General features: G+C 41.6%; 1 protein-coding gene across 1 annotated transcript; it reads right to left on the bottom strand.

Moving 5' to 3' along the window:
- Positions 1-12,229: 12,229 nt before the first annotated feature.
- On the bottom strand, positions 12,230-22,944 carry ZNF514 (zinc finger protein 514). The gene is made up of 5 exons (XM_008051721.2): positions 22,826-22,944; positions 21,347-21,437; positions 16,273-16,399; positions 15,824-15,919; positions 12,230-13,444 (listed from the first exon to the last, which is right to left on the bottom strand). Exons 1-5 carry the CDS (start codon positions 22,942-22,944, stop codon positions 12,459-12,461), a joined length of 1,419 nt encoding a protein of 472 aa, XP_008049912.2. The 3' UTR covers positions 12,230-12,458.
- Positions 22,945-23,552: the final 608 nt, after the last annotated feature.

The raw sequence follows: 23,552 nt of genomic DNA, 5'->3' as shown, positions 1-23,552 counted from the left end.
GTGGCTCAGAGATTTTGCCTTGTGGGAGAGAGAGTCCACAAGACTAGGGAGCTCCAAAGCTATCCCTAAGTGAAGTGACTTAATTTGAAACCACATTGGGGGAAGTTCACATCTAAGGGCACCCTCAAAAGCAATGGAGATGCCATTGGTCAGCAGATAGGAGGAGTCTAGTAACACCCCTTACCTAAGCATAGCAAGCTAAACAATAGGTCAGCTAGTTTATTACAGTGAACCATAGAAAGATACAGCTAAGAAGAGGTCTCCAGGGGTCAGATCATAGCCACAGTATTCAAGAATATGTGGTTTTGGAGAAAGGATAGACACATAGATTGATGGTACAGATTAGAGATCCCAGCAGTAGATCAATATAAATATTTCTGTTATGTAAGACCTAAATTAAAGCCCAATAATATATACTGCTACTTTTACATCTGGTGAAATAAGGAGGGCTTCTAATGACCTACCTTACTGTAAGATCTGGTTCCCACTCTTTTCTATGGATAAGGACCAAACAATGTTCTTTATCAAGGGACCAGGCATAGCAGATCTCAGAGTAAGAGGGTTCAGTCCCTGCCAACCCAAAGAATTACTCAAATGAGCAAGACACATCCTCCCAAAACTCAACCCACTTGTTACTATAAAGCATGCCTCCCACAGGCCCTGCTGGTTCACCCTGCTCCCAAATGCAATCCTCCTCTTGCCTAGTTTAGCATATGGTGTCCTTCTCTCAGTATATGTGACTCATAAACTGTTGTGGAACTCTTCTGTCCAGTGTCGAGTGTCATGTGTTCAGCCATTCCCAACCCGTAGAGCAAGAATCCTACCCTCATCAACAGAGTGAATGGAAGGAGACTGGAACAATGCTCAACTGCTTTTTTTTTTTTTTTTTTTAACAAGGAGTAAAAGCAATTCAATGAAGGAAAGATAGTCTTTTCAACAAATGGTGCAGGAAGAATTGGGCAACTGTAGGCAATCAGCCAGCCATAACATGAACCTTAAACTTTATAAAAAATTAGTCTTAATAAAAATTAAAAGTAAAACTTTTATTCATTGAAAGACTGAGAATGAAACTCTAAAGACTGGAGCAAAATATTTGCAAGCCACAGAACTGACAAATGAATAGTATCTAGAATTTATAAAGAATTCTCAAAACTCAACAGTAAAGAAACAAGCAATTCAGTTAGAAAATGAGGAAGAGACATTTCACCGAAAAGGATATACAGAAAGTAAAGAAGCACATGAAAATATGCCCCACATCATTAACCATTAGGAAAATGCAAATCAAAACCACAATGATAAGTCATTGCACACCTATTGAAATGGCTAAAGTAAAATAGTGACAACATCATAAGATGATGGGGATATGAGAAATTGGATCATTCATACATTGCTATGAGAATGTAAAATGATACCACCATTCTGGAAAACAGTTCAGCAGTTTCTTAAAAAGCTAAACATGCAACTACCCTACTATCTAGCAATCAAATTCCTGGAATTTATCTCAGAGAAATAAATCTGTTTACACAAAAACATGAGTGTTTACAGAACATGAAGGTTTGCAGAAGCTTTATTTGTAATATCCTCAAGCTTGGAAACATCCCAGATGTCCTTCCATGAGTGAGTGCTTAAACACACTCTGGTAAATTCATATCATAGACTACTACTCAGCAATAAAAAGGAGCAAGTCATTTATACACACAACTCAGATGACTCTCCAGAGAATGATCTCGAATGAAACAATAGCCAATCTCAAAAGGTCACATACTGTATGATTCCATGTATATAATAGTCTTGAAATAACAGAGTTATAGAAATGGAGACCAGATGGGTGTTATCAGGAGTGAGGAAGGGGGAAGGGGCAGGAGAGAAGTGGTGTGGCTGTAAAAAAAGGGCAACGCGAGGGATCCCTGTGTTGATGGCAAGTACAGTTGGCCCTCCACATCTACAGGTTCTCCAACTGTAGGTTCAGCCAACCAAAGATCAAAAATATTCAGAAAAAGAATAGATGGTTGTGTCTTTACTGAACACATACATTTTTTTTGTCATTTTCTAAACAATATAGCATAACAACTATTTATATAGCATTTACATTGTATTAGGTATTATAGGTAATCTAGAGATAATTTTAAATATATGGGAGCATGTGCATAGGTGACATGCAAATACTAAGCCATTTTATATTAAGGACTTCAGCATCCTTAGATTTTGGTATGTATAGGGCAGCAGTTTTCAACCTTTTTGGTACCAGGGATGGGTTTCGTGGAAGACAGTTTTTCTACAGACTAGATGGGGGGAGGAGATGGTTTCAGGATGATTCTAGCACATAACATTTATTGTGCACTTTATTTCTATTATTATCACATTGTAATCTATAATGAAATAATTATATATATAACTCACCATAAAAAAAGAGGCGCAGGGGAAATGGAAAAATCATGAACAGACTAAAATAAGTGTTGGATTCTGACTTAAAGCCTGCCAGATGCAGTTGTACAATTGAAGTATATCAATTCACTTACTGATAGAGCTTTGATATAAGTCTGCAAGCAGTTGATTTATTATGGTCTCTGTGCAGTCAAACCTCACCGCTAATGTTTTGTTTTTTTTTTTCTTTTATTTATTGACCATTTATATATCTTCTTTGAAGACGTGCCTGTTTAGACCTTTTGCCCATTTTAAAATCTGGTTATTTGTTTTTTCCTTATCTAGTTTTATAAGTTCTTTGAATATTCTAGTTAAAATACCCTTATCAGGTATAAGTGATCCACACTTATTATAAGTGATCCACACTTATCTCTCCCATTCTATGGGTTGTCTTTCTTACTTCTTAATAGTAGCATTTGAAGCATAAAAGTTTTGGGTTTTGATGTTTAATTTATCTATTTTGTTGTTGTTATTGCCCATGCTTTTGATTTCATATACAAAAATCTATTTTGCCAGATCTGTGGTCATGAAATTTATCCATTTTCTTCTGAGAGTTATCATTTTAGCTCTCACATTTAGGCCTGTGATCCATTTGGAGTTCATTTTTGTATATTGTGTGAGATAAGAGTCCAACTTCATTCTTTTGCATGTTGCTATTCAGATGTCCCAGCACCATTTGTTCAAAAGATTTTTCCTTAAAGATTGCTTTGGCTATTCTAGATCCTTGCAATTCCATATAAATATTAGAATCAACCTGTCAATTTCTACAAAAAGTACAGCTGGGATTCTTATAGAGATTACCCTGAATCTGTAGATTTACTTGGGTAGTATTGCTATCATAACAATAGTAACTCTTCCAATGCATAAACATTGCCATTTATTTATATCTTCCATAATTTCTTTAACAATGTGTAGTAGCTTTTAGAATAAAAGTTTTGCCACTTCTCTTGTTGAATTTATTCCTAAGTATTTATTCTTTTTGATGCCATTGTACATGTAATTGTCTTCTTAATTTCATTTTTGGATTGCTAATTGCACATGTATAGAAATTGATTTTTGTTTCTTGATCTTGTATCCAGAAACATTGCTAAACCCATTTTTTGTAATAGGTTTTTAGTGGATTCCTTAGGACTTTCTATGTACAAGATCATGTCATCTGTGAATAGAGATAGTTTTATATTTTCAGCCAGCTAATTAACTTCTTATGATAGTCCGTTACTCTCTCCCTTTCATATTTCTGTTCACCACTGCAGCATTCTGATCTTACTTCTAAAAGAAGAAAGAAAATCTCACAATTATCTTATTTTGGTAGGAACTTTCTGTACCTTGCTCAGATTTATTAGAGACTCCATTGAGTCTCAACTTTATATTTTTTTGTTGATATATCCTACCTCAAAACTAAAACTGGAGATCTTCAAGCAGGATAAGCTATCACCAATTTAAGTTTTCTTTAGAATATAGTCTTCTACCTGAGGTAAAATCAGCCCAGATGGAAGAACTTATTCCATGCTATTGCAACTATATAGAGCCCACCAACTAGCCAAATTCCCAAGAGTAAATATATATACAAATAGCACATATGCTTGGGAGCAGTACATGACTTTAGAATGCTTTTTAAAAAACCAGTGGTTTCCTAACCACTGCTAAAACCCTCTTCAGAAGTGGTCAGCAAGGGACTTATAGATGCATTCCTACTTCTTAGAGAGATATCTATTATAAAAGCTGGGGCCCATGCAAAGATAGTATGAGAAGTGATAATATGGAAATGAAAGGAATGCTCTATTAGATTATTATACCAAATAAGCAGCATTAACCAAGGTTGTGTTCCTAACTGAACTCTCAAAGGATAAATCTCTGGAGGAATTCAAAGAGATTACAAAACATCAACAGTAAGCCCTGATTCTGAAAAAAAAAGAATGTTAAAAATTATAATCTTCATTCAGATAATCCCTGGTGCTCCCAAAATGGTGTCTTGGTTGTGCCAGATTATTTCAAATTAATATTAGTTAAATTTCTCCATGAAATTACCCATCATGGTACAGACAAATTGGTAACTATCTTAAATCAACATTAGTGAAGAAACTTTTAAAGGACAACTTTTTAGCAGGTTATTTTCAGGTTGTGTGTCACCTGTCAATATATTCCTGGAAAAATTGTAAGGGTGAGACATGGCCATAAATGAAAGCCTCAAGGGCCCTCTGAATATCTTCAGATGGATTTTATCCATCTTATTTGCTTTAAGTTCAGAGGGTACATATGCAGGTTTGTTACATGGGTTTGTTGCATGTTGGTGAGGTTTGGGCTTCTGTTGAACCCATCACCCAAATAGGGAACATGGTACCAAATAGGTAGTTTTTCAGCCCTTGCCTGCCTTTCCCAATTACTCCACTTGGAGTCCCCAGTATCTGTTGATCTCATCTTTATGTCCATTTGTGCCCAATGCCTAGCTCCCACTTATAAGTAGGAACACGGAGTGTTTGGTTTTCTGTTTCTGCATTAATTTCCTTAGAATATCAGCCTCCAGCTGCATCCATATTGCTACAAAAGACATGATTTTCATTTTTATGGCTGCATAGTATTCCACGGTGTATATGTACCAAATTTTCTTTATCCAATCTACCATTGATGGAAACCCCGGTTAGTTCCATGTTTTTGCTATTATAAATAGTGATAAAGATTTTATCCAGCTTCCACCCTTCATGAGATTTGAATAAATATGTTTTAGTTATTGTATGACTGTTTACAGGATGGATTGAAGCATTTCCTTGCTGAAAATGTGCAGTCCTTACAGTCATTCAGAGCTACTTGGTTTTATGTTCCCAACTTTTATATACAGTCATCAAGGCACATAATTTAGGGGAACCATTATAACAAAACTCCATAAGGCATTACCCCTTACAGAAAAAGTACACTTCCCTTACCATCCACGATCTTCTGGAAAACTTGAAAGAGTAAATAGCACCCTTAAATTAAAATTAGCAAAATTTTCAGAGATCCTTGAGCTCTCTAGCCAAAGGTATTGCCAGAATCCCTTATGGCCATTTGACTCACTCCCTTGGGGACACATTCATTCTCCCTCTAAGAACTGATAACTTGAAGAATTATTTATATAGGGATTTTACCTCCAATACTAAATTCTACCCTACTGTATTCAGGGATGGCAAAATATTATAAAGGACTCATGTACTATACTCAGTCATATTACCAACAGGTTAGGAGTACTTTCCTGCAACATCTTCTTCTTCATTATGTTAAACCATGAGATTTTGTCTATTAGAAGACACATCAAAGAAAAACTGCTTTTGCAGCTCACATTAAGGGATCTTATCAGGTTCATTAGCAACACACACAACAGTGAAACTCCAGGGAGTCAATCCTTGGGTACACATTTCACAACAAAAGAAAGCAATCACAAATTGGCACAACTGGAAGGTTACTCCAACAGAAAACCACAAACTGGGGTTCTCCGGGATAGCCTATACACAGCTGCTCTTCAGAACTTGAACTTCTGAACTAATGGCCTTGGATAGTGGATAGCTTCTGCCCAAGATGTCAGACCAAGACTTCTGTAGAAACCCTGTTTTGCTTTTCATCATTTTGTTTTGCTTATCGGCATTCTTATTTTCTCTAGAACCCTGGTTGTTATCCACCCACAATGGCCCCTTTTCTCCTTTTTTTTTTTTTTTTTTGTCATCCTTATTCTAATTGTTAGGTTAGAACCTACTCATTCTAATGCCATTCTGAGACTATCTCAAACAGTAGCCATATCCTCAATCTTACCAATGGTGGATATGCCATCCATCAGCAGACCAAATACATCTGAATAATTCTGGTCTAATTAAATGAGACTATAGAGAATTTTAGCCAATGGTTTTTCTGCTTGCACCTACAGAAAGATACATGACCTTCAACCAACCCTTGACTTTACTAGTGTCTCTGTCTCCTATAAACAGAACCAATTATTACAGTCTGTTGATTTGACTCCAAGTAATTCTAAATTTGAATTCAATAGACTTCATAGGGTACTGGCCTGGGGTTGGCCAACAGTCTGGGGAGGACAGCATGTGGGGTTGGGCCAGGGCCCAGAAGGGGGACCTGAGGAACTAGATGTATAGGTGACAATGGCTATACCATATATGAAAATAGAACTGACCCACACTTCTGCAGAAATCAGCTTATAACAGCCTGAACTTTGTTAGTGACTGCAAGTTTCTGTATGTTTTGCCCCCACTTCCAATTCAGTACCAAATATAGAAAACAAAATATGTTCCCCAAACCAATCACACAGGATATGCTGCTTCTAATTAGCTCACCTCCAGCTTTTCCATTTCAACCTAAAAAAAAAAAAAAAAAAAAAAAAGGCACTAGAGAAAATTATCTCTAAATATGTTGGCTTTACTCAGGAATAGAAATAAGGATTATCACCAGGTGTGGTGGCTCATGCCTATAATCCTAGCACTTTGGGAGGCTGAGATGAGAGGATTGCTTGAGCCCAGAAGTTTGAGGCCAGCCTAGGCAACATGTAAGACCTCATCTCTACAAATAAAATAAAATAAAATAATTATCCAGGCATAGTGATGCATGCCTGTGGTTCCAGCTACTTGGGATGCTGAGGTAGAAGGATCTTCTGAACCCAGGAGATCAAGGCTGCACTGAGCCGTGATTGTGCCACTGCACTCTAGTCTTGGCAACAGAGTGAGACCCTGACTCAAACACAGACCAAAAATCTTTTTAAAGGATTATAATCAGAATGCACAAAATGTCAAGCCACCAGTGCATTCAATGAGGGAAGAGTAAGGAGAGCTTGTATAAACAAACGAGAGCTTTACCTAAGCTGCTTAGAAGCAGTTCACTGGTTCCAGAAGTTGAAAGCCAGAGTTATTTGCAGTTCATTGGTAAAGGTGCTATTATTGGGCAAATGTTCTTCCAAGAATATCTTATCTGAATTACTGCAGGCTTCCCACTTCATGCATGCATTTTAGGTCTATATAAGATGCAGGTGATGGTGGGTGACAATTTTGTTGTAGAAATCTCTAAATAAATAGCTTCTGATTATTCTTATTGAGTGGTCTCCATTGTTTCCCACAAGTGCAAAGTCCTTAGTCTTGCAAAAGAGGAAACTGAACCCAGAGAATGTCATGGATGTGATCACTCTCAAAAGACTTTGGAGTATTTGGGTCTTAGGGCATGAATTCCTGGTTGTCCGTCAATATCCGTCTTCTTCTTGTTTCCTAGTAATAGAATCCCCAAATATTAGCTGGGCCCATTGCTGCATAGGAAGACTACAGTGTACAACTTCCCTTGCCATTAGACATGGCCCTGAGACTAAGTTCTTGCCAGTGGTCCATAAGCAAAAGTGATATATTGCACTTGTTTATTGAGAAATGTCTAAAGTACATCACAGTCTTAATGTTTGTGACTTGTTTATTTGAATAATAATGGAAGAATCATTTTCATATTGATTTGTTTGAGGGTGTGTGCTTGCATAATTAAAAAAACTTGGCTGGCCTTTGTCCCTGATTCCCAGGAGATAACTTCTAAATTCTTGAAATTTCTGAGCGATAGGAGTGTCTGTTATTCACAGTGGGCCCCCTGGACCACTAGCTTATTCTAGTAAGGTTGGCTTCTAAATAGTTTATGCTAATTAATGACAGGATAGTAACTGACCATGCCAGAAATACCAAACATGATTAGAGTGTTAGGGGCTTTGAGCCATGTGATATCAGCCCAACTCTAGAGAGGTGATGTAGTTTGGAGTTTTGCCCCCTCCAAATCTCATGTCAAAATCTGACCCCCCAGTGTTGGAGGTGAGGCCCAGAGGGAGGTGTCTGGTTCACAGGGATATTCCCCTCATGAATGACTTGCTCAATTTGTTCCATCAAGAACTGATTGTTTAAAAATAGCCTGTCACCTCCCTCCTCTCTCTCTCTCTTGCACCCTCTCTTTCCATGTAGACACATCAGCTCCCCTTGCTTTCTGGCATGAGTGAAATTTGCCTGAGGCCCTCACCATAAGCCAAGCAGATGACAGTCCATACTTCTTGTACAGCATGCAGAACTGAGTCAAATACACCTCTTTTCTTTATAAATTACTCAGCCTCAGGTATTCCTTATGGCAATGCAAACAGAGACAGGAGGGGAGGGGAGCTGGTAATTGAGTTCAACTGTGTGACCAGTTCATTCGTTTCCTATGTAATGAAACCCCAACAAAAGCTTTGGACACCAAAGCTTAGTGAGATTCCTGATGAGCAGTACTCTGTGTACTGTGACACATCAATGTGCCAGCAGGGTAACATACCTCTGGGGATGACAGAAGCTTTGCATTTGGGACATTTCCAGGCCTCGTGTTAAGCATTTCTTCCTTAGGCTGATTCTGATTTGTATCCTTTTGCTATAATAAAATTGTCATAATAAATACAGCACTTTCCTGAGTTCTGAGAGTCATTCTAGTGAGTTATCTAGCCTGTGGAGGAAGTGGAAAACCATGAATTTGTAGCCACGTGGTCAGAAGTCAAGGAGTCCTGGAGACCCTCAAATTTGTAGTTGGTATCTGAAGTGAGGGCAGTCTCATGGCCTACTGAGTCGTTAACCTGTGAAGTTTGTCCTAATTTTGGGCAGCTGGTATCAGAAATCATTACAGTGCTACAAACTAAAATAGTAAAATAGCATTGAATTTGTTTGTACATACACACACACACACCCCATCCCACCCCTAAAAGATGGAATAATACTGCTGTATATTTGAATTGGAAAAATAACTACAGGAAGCAACATTGCATTTTTCTAAGGAAATCTTTAATTGGTAGTTTTCTAGAAGAAAAGCTTTTCATCTTGTCCAAAAATGTTCGTTGGAAGCACTGAGAAAACCTGACATTATAAGTTACTTTTCAAATTGAAATATGGTTAATGAGCACCTACTGTTTGTTCATTTCTGAAAGGAATTATGAGTTGTGACCTGAAGCAGTTAACAAAGTGGTGAAATGATTTTAAACAATGATTTAAATAGATCAACACAGTGTTAAGAATTATCACGAGAACATATACTCTCCATTAAAAAAAATTTTTTTGCAAACAAAGTAAAATTTTATACCAATGTTCAAGAGGCTACTTTCTCAAGGAGGGGGCCTCTGTACAAGGTTCTGACTGATTATGTAGCCTTTATATAGGTGAGGAAAGCTTCCCAGGCTGGTGGTACAGCTTAGGTAAAGGTTTGCAGGCTGAGAAGTGCAAAGGCATTCAGAGGGGTGGCAGGAGAGCTAGTTTGTCAGCAATGGAAGCTCTTGTCAGGAACAACAGGAGGTTGGGACAGACTGAAGAGAGCATGAAATGCCTAACAGAAAAGTGGGGATTTATCTTGTAGGCAGTGCAAAGAATTTTTGGACGGGGTAAGCAGTGGGTTCAGACTGATGAGAATGGTAAACATGGCAGGGATACACAAAAGAGAAGGGTTTTGGGAAAAGCACAGTTACAAATTGTGGCAGGCATCCAGATATAAAGTGGCTTGGGTGGGTGTCAGAGAAGGGCACTGGAAAAAAGGAGCGATGAAGCAAACTAAGCTGTTACTAGTGTAAAAGATTTGCTTGTGTGAACCTTGGCTCTCTGGGGAAAAAAATCCTGTATGATTTTTAGGTTCTGAGACTGGCAACCTGTCCTCAGCTGTGCAAGTGCAAGATCCAGAAGCCTCCTCTGCATTCAACCTGCCTTGGCTAACCTCGTGAACTCTTAGACCCAGCCTGTGTACCTGGACCCACCTTGAGCTGGTCTCTTCAATTCTGGGCTCAGCATTCTCCTCTAGACTTTAAATGCTTGAAGAACTGGCCTAGTACGAGTTACTCCTTATTAGGCAAGACTCTGTGTTCTATACCAGCTCTTGTTCTTGACTTCTTCACCTGAGATGCACAGCCAGCATGAAATGAACTAAAGAGGAGCCTGACAAGGTTCTAAGACCCAGTAAATGTAGGGGTAACTGTCACAGAAAATAAAAATGGATACCAATGACACACAGATAGCTTGAAGTAACAGGTAAAAACAGGAAAATTAGTTTAGCAACCATTAATATAGCGGTGTATTTGATTTATTAAAAGATTATTTTATTGAGGTATAATTTATATACCATCAAATTCACCCCTTCTAGGCATAATCCAATGAATTTTAGTGAATTTGACAAATTGTTCAACCATCACCACCACTCAGTAATAGAACATTTCTAGCACCCTAAAAAGATTCCTTGCAAAATCTGCAGTCACTCCCAGTTGCCACTCCCAGGCAACCACTAATCTACTTTGTCTCTAAATATCTGCCTTTTTGGACATTTTCTAAAATGGAATTGTGCAATACGTGGTCTCTGGCATCTGCCTTCTTTCACTTAGAATAATGTTTTTGAGGTTTTGATATTTTTATAATATCCATATTTTAGTAATTTTAATATTTAAACAAGGTTCCATTTCAAAAGTTTCAAATCCAGTAGTGTAAAGATGTAATGAAAACTGCTTTTTGATCAAATATAGACCACTCCATTGCCTCACAGAGAAAAGTAACATGTGTTACAGAGAACAAGTGCATGAGGGTACTGTACAGGGAAGGCCTTCAGTCTCTCAGTCCCCAAACTATAGCTGTGAACCACGGGAAAGAAGTTCAGCTCAGTTAGATCTATAGGCCATGACATGATACTTCCTGAACAGGTTTCCTTAGCTCTAAAATATGGTTGGGCTAGACCACTGGTGGCTCTCCAACTTTCTCAGTCTCCATCCTCTTCACCCACACTATAACTCCCCAACTCATCAGAAACAGAATGGGGAAGGAGTACACAAGTGCAGTTATACAGGTGGTTCTCACCTACTAGAATCCACCAGACAAGGTGATTTCTCAGCTTATTTTCAGCTCTAGTTTTATGACTCTCAAGTCTAAAAGAAGTTTCCTCATGTTTATTAAGCTCCCAGCATTTCTCTTTTTTTTTTTTTTTTGAGTTGGAGTCTCACTCTGTCACCCAGACTGGAGTGCAGTGGCCGCCACTCAGTCGCCCAGACTGGACCTGCTGGGCTCCGGCAGTACTTCTGCCTCAGCCTTCCAAGTAGCTGGAATTACAGGCATGTGCTACCACACCCGGCTGATCTTTTTATTTATTGTAGAGATGAGGTCTCACTGCCCAGGCGGGTCTCGAACCCGCGGGCTCAGGCAGTCCACTCACCTCAGTCTCCCAAAGGCGCGGGATTCCAGGCTGAGCCACCGAGCCCAGCCCAGCATTTCTCTTTAAGGTGAAGACTTAACAAATGCTGAGCTCTCAACTATATTAATAGGTTTTCCCAGTTTCACTAAATTTGAAGTCATAAATTCTTTAATGGGCAAAAGCGTGGAACAGCCATCAAAGGCTTTCCCACATGTGTCACATTATCAGGGTTTCTAGCTAATAGGGAGAGTTCGCCAAGGCTTATAAAATGATGAGGCGTGGCTGAAGCCATTCACAGCATTTTTAGGGTTTTTCTCAAGTATGAATTTTCTGATGCTTAATAAAAAATGAACACTGATGAAGAACTTCCTCCATTTCCTACCTTCACAGGGTCTCTCTCTAGTATGTGTTCTTGATACTTACTAAGGGAACAGGTATTACCGCAGGTGTCTCCATTCTTACAATTGGAGAATTTCTCTCCAGTGTGAGCTATCTAATTTTTGTAAGGAATAGTATGTGACTGAAAGCTTACCGTACTCATTACACTGAGAAGGCTCCTCCCAAGTATAAACTGTCTGATGCACACACCCTCTGACAGAAGCCTTTCCATACTCATTACACTCATGTGATTTCTCACCAGTATGGATTCTCCAGTGTCTGGTAAAAGAGGACATGTGGCTGAAAGCCCACCCTCTCTCTTGACAATGACAGGGCTTCTCTTTAGTATGTACTGATGTTGAACAAAATGTGCCTTCCAACCAATGGTCTTCCCACATACATTACACTTTTAGGATCTTTCTCCATCATAAATTCTCTGAGGTTTGGTAATGTGTATACTCCAGCTGAAAGCCCTTCTACCTTCACTGAATTCATAGGATTTTTTTTCCAGCATGACTTTTCTGATGCTTAATAAGAGATGCAGTATGAGCAAAGGCTCTTCCACATTTGTTACATTTGTAGGGTTTCTCTCCAGTATGAAATCTATAATGTTGAGTGAGAGATGAACTCTGGCTAAAGGCTCGCCCACATTTATTACATTTGTAAGGTTTTTCTCCAGTGTGAAATCTATAATGCACAATGAGAGATGAACTCTGGCTAAAGGTTCTCCCACATTCCCTGCATTCATAGGGCTTCTCTCCAGTATGAGTTCTCTGATGTTTAATAAGGGATGAAGTATGACCAAAGGCTCGTCCACATTCATTGCATTTGTAGGGTTTCTCTCCCGTGTGAAATCTATAATGTAGAATGAGAGATGAACTCTGGCTGAAGGCTCTCCCACATTCACTGCATTCATAGGGCTTTTCTCCAGTATGAGTCCTCTGATGTTTAATAAGGGATGAAATATGGCCAAAGGCTCTCCCACATTCACTGCATTCATAGGGCTTTTCTCCAGTGTGACATCGCTGATGGCGCCTAAGTTCTGACTGGAAATGAAAGGGCTTTCCACATTCATGACATCTACAAGATTTCTTCTCTGGTTGGGTTCTTGGAGAGTTATTTCCCCCTGAAGTCTGTCTAAATTTTGTATCCCATTTATAGGATCCTTCTCCCATGGGAACATTGTGTTGGTTAACAAGAACTGATGTGAAGCCTGAACTTCTGCCAGATTCACTCCATTCATAATCTCTCCTAAAACTGAGAGCAGACTTGTGAGTGGTTGACATTTTTTTCAGGTGTCTTTCCTGCTTTATCTGCTGCATCTCTAACTGGTCATCATAACCACAGGTTGCTTTCAGTTTCGAGGACCAGAGCTCACCTTGACTGTATTTTTCCATCAATGCTACCTGGAATAATTCTTCTCTGGAAATGCCTTGACTTGGCATTGATTCCTTGCCTTTAGGCCTTTTCTCCCAGTCTGTTAAAAAAAAAAATGCACATTCTAGTTCTATGTGCCAAGAGAAAGTAAACTCCTATATTGGATGTAAAATAATAATTAAGATTTAAAATGATATCTAAAAGGGATGTACAGATTCTTTCAGGAATGACTTATATCTTAAGTTTTTGGAGGTGTCATGAAGGAGGTGACTGGAGATTAGGAAAACCTGAGAGAACTGTATGTAGATTCCACTACACAAGGGAAGGCCAAAGACTGTAAAGATGAGAGGAGGGCAGGAAGGATGACAAGGGAAATAGGCTGAGTTTCAGGGACAGGGGTAAAAAATAATAGACAAAGTTTAGGGTTGTAAGTCACCTGGGTATAGTAGACTCTATATCCTCATAATCTCTTCAGGCCTAGATAATTGTAACAGACTTCTACCCCGTTCTCCTACCTAGTCTTTCCTGAAACCCTTCATCATGTTCTTCTTCCCAAAATATCCCTTTCCTTGTGTTTCTTCCCAGTCCTAATGCTCCAAAGGCTCTCCAGTGCCTACACGACAAAACTTGAATTCCTCACTCTAGCCCTATAATATTTAACCAAGTCGTCTTCTTCAGCAAGTACTCTTAGCACCAAAGTTGACTGTCTCCCTGTTTCCCAAATGTTCACACCCATTCTCATCGCCTTCTTTCTCTAAGGCTTTGCACATCTTTCAGGGACAAATTCAAGTCCTCCACAAAGTCTTCCCTTAACACCCTCCAGTCCATACCATATATTATCATGTACTATGTACATATTGCATATATATCATATTACTGTATATAATTGTGACAGGTAGAATAATCCTCCCCCAAAGATGTCCATGCCTTAATCTCAAGAACCTGTGAGTAGGTTATCTTACATGGCAAAAGAGACTTTGCAGATATGATTAAGGACGAAGACTTTGAGATGGAGATGGAGAGATTATCCTGGATTATTTAAGTAGGCCCAAACTAGTCAAGGGTCCTTAAAATTGGAGAACATTTCTTGGCTGAGCAGAGAGATGTAGTGTGAGAAGGACTCCACCCAACATTGCTGGCTTGAAAGATGGAGGAAGGGCATCCTGAGTCAAAGAGTGTGGCAGTCTCTAGAAGCTGGGAATACTCCTTGGTTTACAGCCAGCAAGAAAACAAGGGGCTCATTTTTACTACTGCAAGTAACTGGTTCTGCCAACAACCCAAATGAAAAGAAAACAGGTTCTCCCCTAGACACTCCCGAAAGGACAGCCTTGTAGATACCTTGGTTGTAACCATGTGATACCCATGCCAGACTTCTGACCCATGAACTACGAAATACTAAGTTAGCATTGCTAAAAGCCAATAAGTTTGTGCTAATTTGTTTGGCAATAATAGAAAAGTAATACAATAATAATGATACTTCTGAAGAGGGAAATGGCTGGTGACATCTAACCAGTGATTCCAGAGACCAGTCCTCAGAGACATTCTGAGACAGTAGGTCTTGGGAACCTGAACGTTTAACAAGTGGGACCTTCTGGTGCCATGCTTGTGCACCAGTAAATAAACAGAAATTGATCATGAAACCAGATCTAAATGTCAGACCCTTGATCTCATTCTGGAAGAAAAAAAGATGAAGAAAATACCAATACAGAGGAGATCAGCATCTTCTCTCTCCATCATATATTCTAAACTCTCATGATGAGGTCTATCCTATCCTCTTAGGATTTGACCACCATTTTCCTGAGCTTCAGCTCTGCCTGATTCTACCTGCTATGATTCTGCCATAGAGACTGACATTGACTGGCTGAGAGCGTTACCTGCCTATAGTATGCTTGGGCTACACACAGTAGTCAGGAGAGTTTTAAGTTCAGAATTCTGCTCTAAGGGGTGAAGCCTACCAGGAACTATCAAGTCATCTAAGAATAAAAGGTCTCAAAGAGATGCCATCAACAGCTGGCAAGTAGTCCTTTCTGGAACTACTTCTGTTGAGGTTCCGCTTACACAAGCTTGAAATATCTTCACCCCGATCTTCCTGACACCTTCAGTGTGTTATTGCCTGTTCCCGTTTCATTTCTAGCTGATCAACTGTTCTGTTTGGTCCCACACTAACCCCATTAACCCTGCTGATATAGGACTGTCTGGTCATACCTGACTGCCAATCCATCTAACACTGACTGTGAGACATCTAGCAATGCTTTTTGGCACCAATAGCCCAGAAGGCTGTGGGCAGAGATGGGAACCAAAGGAAAGGTAAAAGCAAAGTGTACATCTCCTCTTCTGATACCAGAAATAATTACAAAATTCAAAATTCTAAAGTTAAGGGCACCTGCCTCACCTTCTGAAAAGACAGCCCCCAAGTATTCAGGGCCACTCATCACCTCCAGCTGGGCCTTATGTGCAATGCTGTTTAGTTCCCACTCACCTGAGTGGGCTCCTGTCGAGATTTCTTTCTCCAACACACAGGGCTCTTCTCCTTCCTCCAACTGGCAGATCACATATGGTTTGGATACTGGAAGCCCTACAGTAGAGAAAGAAAATAATCATGGTTCCATGTGCTGTGTCCAAGCCTTTGGACATTAAGGTGGAGCAGAAATACTGTAGGTGTGGAAAGCCTCCAGAGAATAGGCATGATGACATGTCAAAAGTAGAGTCAGGTAACTTTTTATTTCAACTCCATAAAGAGTCGAACTTTTCCTAGAACTTGGAGGAGAAATACTGTATCTCTGGGCTCCAAAGAGAATGTAAATGTCTGATTTCAGAACCCCAGGCCAAAACTCAGCCAACAGGCTCACACATCTCTAGCTTTTAAATACCCAGGAAATCAAGACAGTCTGCCCAGCAGGCTTTGGGCTTTAGAGCAGCAGTGCTCACCCAGGAAGGCTAGGTTCCTGAAGTTCTCCAGCATCACCTCCCTGTAGAGCTCCTTCTGAGCAGGATCCAGCTGCCTCCACTCCCACCAGCTGAATTCCACAGCCACATCCTCAAATGTCATCAGGTCCTGAAACACAGAAGACACTCCTGTACCCTTGAAGAGCACACTTATGGCCTTGGGAAGTAGAGTAGACTGGCATCTGAGGAGACCCTCAGGGTATACAAGAAAGGATTGCAAGAGTTCCTAGCTATCCCACTGCCCACAGAGTTGTGGGTTTTGTCGTCTCAAAAATAGTTTAAGCTGCTTCAAAGACTGTATCACCCTTACTACATGGTGTCCTATGTAGTGCCACTTGTATGCCTATCAACATGAAGCTGCTAAGAAATATCTAAAAGCTTAATATATATGATTAGATATAGTAACATAAGTAGTGTGAATTGGTTGTTATTGGCTGCATTTGACAAAGTATTACAAGAAAAAAATAAGCCCAAGAGTTTGAGGTCTGCAAAACAAATATATTAAGAAATATAATAAGAATCAGGCCTACAGAAATATTCTGCTTAGATTGGGGAGGTATATGTTCCCTTATTTGTCAGAAAGTTTTATTCTCAATTTAGTTGCATTTAATTGGAATCAACTAGAATTAACAGACTAATATGCTTGTGTTCTCACATGCACAAGTATCAAAAGGCTTCTAATAAAGTATTTTTGAAACTTGTGACCTATGAGATTAACAATTTTTACTAAAGTCAAATAATTTGGGCCTTATAATAATTTATTCCCTACCTGCCTGCCAGCACACAGTTCAGCAAAAGTAAATCAAGTGGCTTTATAATGAAACAATAAGTTTTCTGAGTTTGACTAGCATAAGCCCTTTCTCCCAGAGCCTAATCATTATTCAGTTCCTGAGTCTACAAAGCTGAGCGTGAGACCCTGGATCCCAGGTCACCACTACTACAAAGTATAACCATTTTGTAGGTCCTGGCCAGAATTATCCTGTCACCCTCAATCTGAGTAATTAGAATACTTCCCTTTTGACTTATGTTATATAGCAATCCACTAAAAAGCAGAATAGGTAAAAGTACTAAACTCCTGTCACTTTTATTCCAAAGTGTTTAAAAATTAAAGCCCATTTAAATACTGATTCCATAGAATGGGCTGAAGCAACAATTTTATATTAACATAAAAGTAATCTAAATAATCAAATGTGAAAAACTCACTACTACAGTAACCTCTTGGAATAGATTATATTATTTGTGCAAAATATCCACTGGCCCTCCCGGTAGGTGTGAGCTTCCTGCCCTTGGTGTAGCCATGTGATCTGCTTTCTCAATTGGAATGTGAAGGAAGAGACATGAGCTACAGGTGAGCAAAGGCTTTCAGAACCGATGGGGGTTCTGCAATTATTATTTTCTGCCTGCCTTGAGAGTGGCAAATGATCCAAGTGAAAAATATGTGGGCAAGAGATAAACATTTTATTGTTTAAGTCTCAGGGTTTGCCATTATCATGGCATAACTAGCCTAAACTGGTTCATTAAAAAACTGGAGGCAACCCCTTCGGGTCCCCTCCCACTGTGGGAGCTTTTCTGTCCTCTCAATAAATCCTGTTTTCAAAAAAAAAAAGAAAGAAAGAAACTGGGGCCGGGCTCGGTGGCTCAGCCTATAATCTCAGCACTTTGGGAGGCCGCAGCGAGTGAATTGCCTAAGTCCGCGGGTTTGAGACCAGCCCGGGGAACTTGGCGAGACTCGTTTCTACAATAAACCAAAAATTAGCCAGGCATGGTAGCACACACCTGTAGTTCCAGCTACTTGGAAGGCTGAGGCGAAAAACTCGCCGGAGCCCAGCAGGTCGACACTGGGCTGGCCATGAGCATGCCACTGCCCTCCAGCCAGGGCAACAGAGTGAGACTCCAACTCAAATAAATAAATAGATAAATAAATAAGAAACTGGTACTCAAAGTAGGGTTCTGCCGTAATAAAAAGCCAAAAATATGACATTGGCTTCAAGGCTAGGTAGTGTAGAAACTTACTGGCAAGATAGCAACCCGTGTAATTTCGTGGTAAATTGTTAAAACTACTGCCTTCAGCAACTGGAAAGATGAGCAACCAGGTGCAGTGGTTCATGCCTGTAATCCCAGCACTTTGGGAAGCAAAGGCAAGAGGATTGCCTGAGTCCTGGGGTTCAATATCAGCCTGGGCAACTTGGCGAGACCTTGTCTCTACAATAAATAAAAAAATTAGCCAGGCAGGGTGGCATGTGCCTGTGGTTTCAGCTACTTGGAAGGCTGAGGCAGAAGGACTGCCTGAGCCCAAGTAGGTTGAGGCTGCAGTGGCCATGAGCATGCCACTGCACTCCAGCCTGAGTGACAGAGTGAGACGCTTTCTCAGAAAAAAAGAAAGATGAACAATGTAAGCATGAACTTGTAATGTCATGAGAAGAGGCTAGAAACAACATTAGTAGTATGAGTTGGTTCTTATTGACTGCATGTGACAAAGTACTACAAGAAAAAAATCAGCCCAAAAGTTTGTGGTCTTCAAAACAAAGGTGGAAAGCAACAGAAAGTATCTGGAAATGTCAAAACTTGTAGGGTTGAAGACTTAACCAATTCTTATTTCCAACGGCCAAAGACAATATACATAAGGCTTTTGCATTACCATAGATGATTAAAAACTCAGCCTATTAAGGACAAAGTCACAGATGTTGTTGTCTAACCTTTTTTTTTAAACTTCGGAATAACTTCAGATGGCTTCCAGTGGGACGCCAATCCTTTCAGTGGGCCCAAATGGCTCAGAGTGGAAAAAAAGTATTTCCCAAGGAAATCCAAAAAGCCTCACAATTAAGTCTAAAAAGAAGGGCATATTAAAAAAAAGAAAACTGGGTCAAGCTATTGACACATGGAGCTGACTAGAAGTAAATGCATAAAAAGCTGATCAGGTTTTTGAGAGTTGCACTTAAAACAATCCTGGGCCATTGACCTACTCAGGCAGGATGAAAAAGCTGCTTAACCTTCAAAAGAGCTTAATCTTCAATATTACCCTATGTAACCAAGAAGGATACCATAAAAGGAAGGAACTTCCTGAGGGCAAAGCCAACAGCCAAGAAGAAACTGCACTGGGGAGCGCCACACAGGAAGCAGAACCAGGGCATAAATCAAGAGACTTTCCCACTCCCAAGGCAAAGGTCTTCACAGTGTCTGCCCAGTAGAATTTCCTAACTGTTGGCACCTGGGACGGCTGGGCTCCTCCCATGCTGCCCCTTTTTGAATAGGAGTGTTTACTGCAGTCATCCTGTCCCCATTGTTCACTGTACATACAATATATGGATTCAAGTAATTGTCCCTTTAGTTCATAGGTCTCCAGATCCATAGGCTCTCCACCCAGACCCGATGTGGAGACTATCACGCCATGTAGGACTTTGATCATGATGTTCTGACTTAATGGGGCTTTGGGGTTATCTCTCTTGGGGAGGCATTTTGTCTGCAGGAGAAAGGGAAGTAAATATCTATGAGTAAGAAAATAGACAGTGGTAAACTAATTGTTTAAATTCATCACTGCTCCTCCCTTTGGGTCCCTCACAATAGGTGGCATATACTTCCCACTTCGTTGGCATTAGGCTTGGCCACATGATGTGCTTCAGCCAGTGGTTTGTGAGCAGAAGCAACGCATGCCACTTCTGAGCAGAAGCTTGAAGACCAATCCCCTGGATCTGACATTGCTCTTTCCTCTAACACAAGAATGGTATATCCCAGAGAGGGATTAATCTTTCAGTCTGAGCCACAGAGTGAAGAGGGTAGGAAGCAGAGTCACAGGCAGCCCGTCACTGATAAACGCAGCAAAAAGAAAAAATACACCTTTGTGACCAGGAGCCATTGAGATCTGGGTGCTGTTGTTACCACACTGAACTAGCCTAAGCTCCCTACTATACCTCTGAATGATGTACATCAAGGCCAAACAGATGTAAGCTCTATTCATGACTCTACTGATTAATTGGAAGCATTCCTTATTGGTGGAGGTTCCCCCCTTTGGCTTGAAAATGAAATGTGTCTGTCATCAAGCCAGAATCCCATACACCACCATCTTGGATGCTAGGAAACCACAGGCAGTCACAGCCCTCCAGTTGGTTCTCCTCCACATCAGCCTCTGGAATCAATCACCATGATCCTCAAAGCTGACGAGAATTAAGCAACTGCCATTTGTCAGATGACTCTAACAAGTATGAGGCAGTTGTATTACTGAGTGGTTAAGAGCATGGAGCTAGACAGCCTGAATTTGAAACTGGGGGCCCTTCCTTACTACCTAGATAACCATGAAAATGTTACTTAATGGTAACCATTTTATGGGAACGTTTTAAAGATGAAATGAGTTAGAATATGTAAATTGTGAAGAACAGTTCCTAATATGGATTTGGCTCTCTGGAAATAATAATTATCATTTTCATCATCAACATTATTATCATCCTCATTTTACAGGTGGGAAACCAATAGAGATGTTAGGTGACTCATCTAAGACCACAAGGCCTGTAAATAGTGAAATTAAATCTGTCTCCTCGCTAATCTGGGAAGATGACATCTGAAAGGGACCCAGCCTCAAATGGCCTCCCCACCAATGCATACCCTCAGAATCTTTTGTCCCCACTTCTCCACAAGCTCTCCCAGCCTCTCCAGCACAGGCCAATTCTCCATGTCATGAACCTCAACAGAAAGGCCTCTCTGTGCCACTCCATTTGCCATCTAACCATGCACATCCTTACTGTGATTGGTGGTTTCATCCCATGATGTGACACTCCTTCAAGGCCAAGGCTTTGTCATTTTACTCAGTAGTCACCACAGAACCCATTACAGAAATAAGCCAGAGTAAACCCAAAGCATCCAAGCGAAAGAGGGCCTACCAAGAGAAGAGAGGAACATGGGCAAAGGCAGGGAGGCCATCATTCACTTTGACAGGCTCAGTCTCCTGCAGAGCAGCCACTGGGGTCAGTTCCCTTTGACGAACAAAGACGCTGGAGAGAGAAGGAGGCAAAGCTATCCGTATGGTTCAGGCCCTTAAGAAAAAATTAAGAAAACCCCAACTCACCTGGGTCCTGGCTTCCAGGAATAAACCGGCTGTGCCCTTTTCTTCTGAGTATCTCTCTGGAGGAAGAGCAGGGTCCTGAGAAGGGAGAGCTAGGAAGGTAAAAGGAGCCATAAGGGAGGCTAACTCTTGCGGCATGTAAAGCTCCCAGGCTCCCCAAGTTGGAGACCCCTACTCTGCGTATCACCTCTATGGTTCTAGGGACACAGGTGGGTCAAAGGGAGCTGACAGGCAGCTTCTAGAATGCCCACATCAAAGAGAAGTGTCCCTGTACCAAACTGCATGAGGCTCCCACCCTTCCATAGGCTCACAATAGGCTGCAGGTAGGTAAGGTATGACCACAGTCTGGCCATGCCACTGGAGAGTTAATTACTGGACCTGCCATATGCAGGTCCTCTACTAGGCCTTTTGGAAATATAAACACAAAGAAAACCATCAAAGAACTTTTAAATCTAGCCTGCAGGTTAACCACACAACACGGTCCTAGGCAAGGTCACAGAGAGATATGAGGACTTAAGGGGAAGAAGTTACACCTCTCCCCTCATCCCTGGTGTTCCCAAGCACTATTAGGTCTCTGCAGCACACTTAGAGAGCTTTATATAGTACTGTTTTTAAAACCTCAAAACAAAAAACTAGCCCAAATCATGCTAGAGAAGTGGTTTAAGGCTAACACAACAACAAAAACATGGAAGTAGGCAAGTAGCATAGTATAGTACATGTCAGTACTTCTCAAATCTTCGTGTGCATGTGAATCCTTAGGATCTTGGTAAACTATGGTTCAGGACTTGTTAAGACTCCTGATATAGGTCCTGAGGGTCTGCACTTCTAGAGAGCTCCAGAGTGATGCCTTTGCTGGTCTACTGGTCACACTGGGTAGCAAGGAAAAAAAGAGGGGGTGGGACGGGAAGCCCAGGGATTGGGCCCAGTTCTTCCACCAGCCAGTTTTGTGTACTTGAGCACATGTGCTGAAAAATGAACAAATTAAAATGCCCATCTGGTGCGGGACAGGATATTCTAAACTTACAAAAGAATGGCTTAAAACCTCCTGGGTTACCTGAATTGCCTGGGCTCCAACACTACTGGGGAAAAGGTTCACAGGAGGCACCCATCAAGTAGACTACTGACCTTGTACACAGTTGAGCTAGAAGAGCTGAAGAACCTTATTAGTGAGGTGATTAAGGAGGTGGGTGGCAAGGTCCAAATGGCCCTATTGTTCTCTGATCCCCCGCCAAGGGCCACTCCCTCTTGGGTTTGTTTGCCCTCTCCCTACCACAGCAGGAAGAGATCAGATCCTCTCCCCCCTGCTCGCTCTCCTTGTGCAGTTTCAACTTTAGTCATTGGGCAAGCCTTCTGTGGCCATCCCTTCCAGCTCCACCACAACCATCCAGAGACCCATTCCAGACCCAGAAGACTGGGACTTCAACCTCCTGGGTCTAGAAGGTTAGGAATCGCCACAGGAAAGGCGGTTGCAAGCTGTGTCCCTTCAGTGGCATTCCCCGGCCTCTTCCTAGGGTGTTCTTCCTAGGCCTGGTACTAACTCCCCAGGAGGGCTTCTGGCCCTCTGCAAGCTTGCGAGCCAAACCTGATTCAATGTAGTCCATAGCTGGCGCTAAGGGGCGGCGTCCTTTCACTAGGTCCAAATCTCTGTCTCTCGTGCACAACCCTGCGGTCCTCCAGAGGGTGCAGGGAGTAGGGAGCAGGCTGGAGCCACCTGGGTGACACGGGGCATTCCCGCTCGGCGCCGCGAGGGCCAGCAAACCTGCAGGGCCCAGAACACGGCAGCCAAACCTGGAAAGAGCCGGTGCGCGGTGCAGGGCCGCCCGGAGCCGTGTTCTTCTCTCGTTCCGGGGAGCAATCTCAGACGCCTCAATGCCCGGCCTCCCCCTACGGGTTCCTCTCTGCCGCCCTTCTCCTCGGGACCAGGCTCTGGACCCTGGTTTCCACGCGGATCCCCACCTGCAGTGGGCTCACACCACCAGGAGACCGGCCGCGCCACACCTGAGACCCCAGCGCTCCTCCGCTGCCGGGAGACAGCAGAAAGCCTCACAGCGACAGGGCCTGGCCCTAGCAATTCGGCCTCCCTCTCCCCCCCAGCTCCAGCCTCCACAATCCCTCGCAGGCAGGCACACGCGAGGACACTCCCAGTTCTGTCATGGGTCCCGTGCGTAGTGACCAAGGCAGACCTGCAGGGCAAGAGTTGCGGAACCCA

The sequence above is a fragment of the Carlito syrichta genome, unplaced genomic scaffold, assembly GCF_000164805.1.
Source record: "Carlito syrichta isolate Samal-C Ts95f unplaced genomic scaffold, Tarsius_syrichta-2.0.1 Scaffold227536, whole genome shotgun sequence".
Lineage (NCBI taxonomy): Eukaryota > Metazoa > Chordata > Mammalia > Primates > Tarsiidae > Carlito > Carlito syrichta.
Note: the sequence above shows the minus strand (reverse complement) of the source record. Positions and strands in the feature narration are given on the sequence as shown.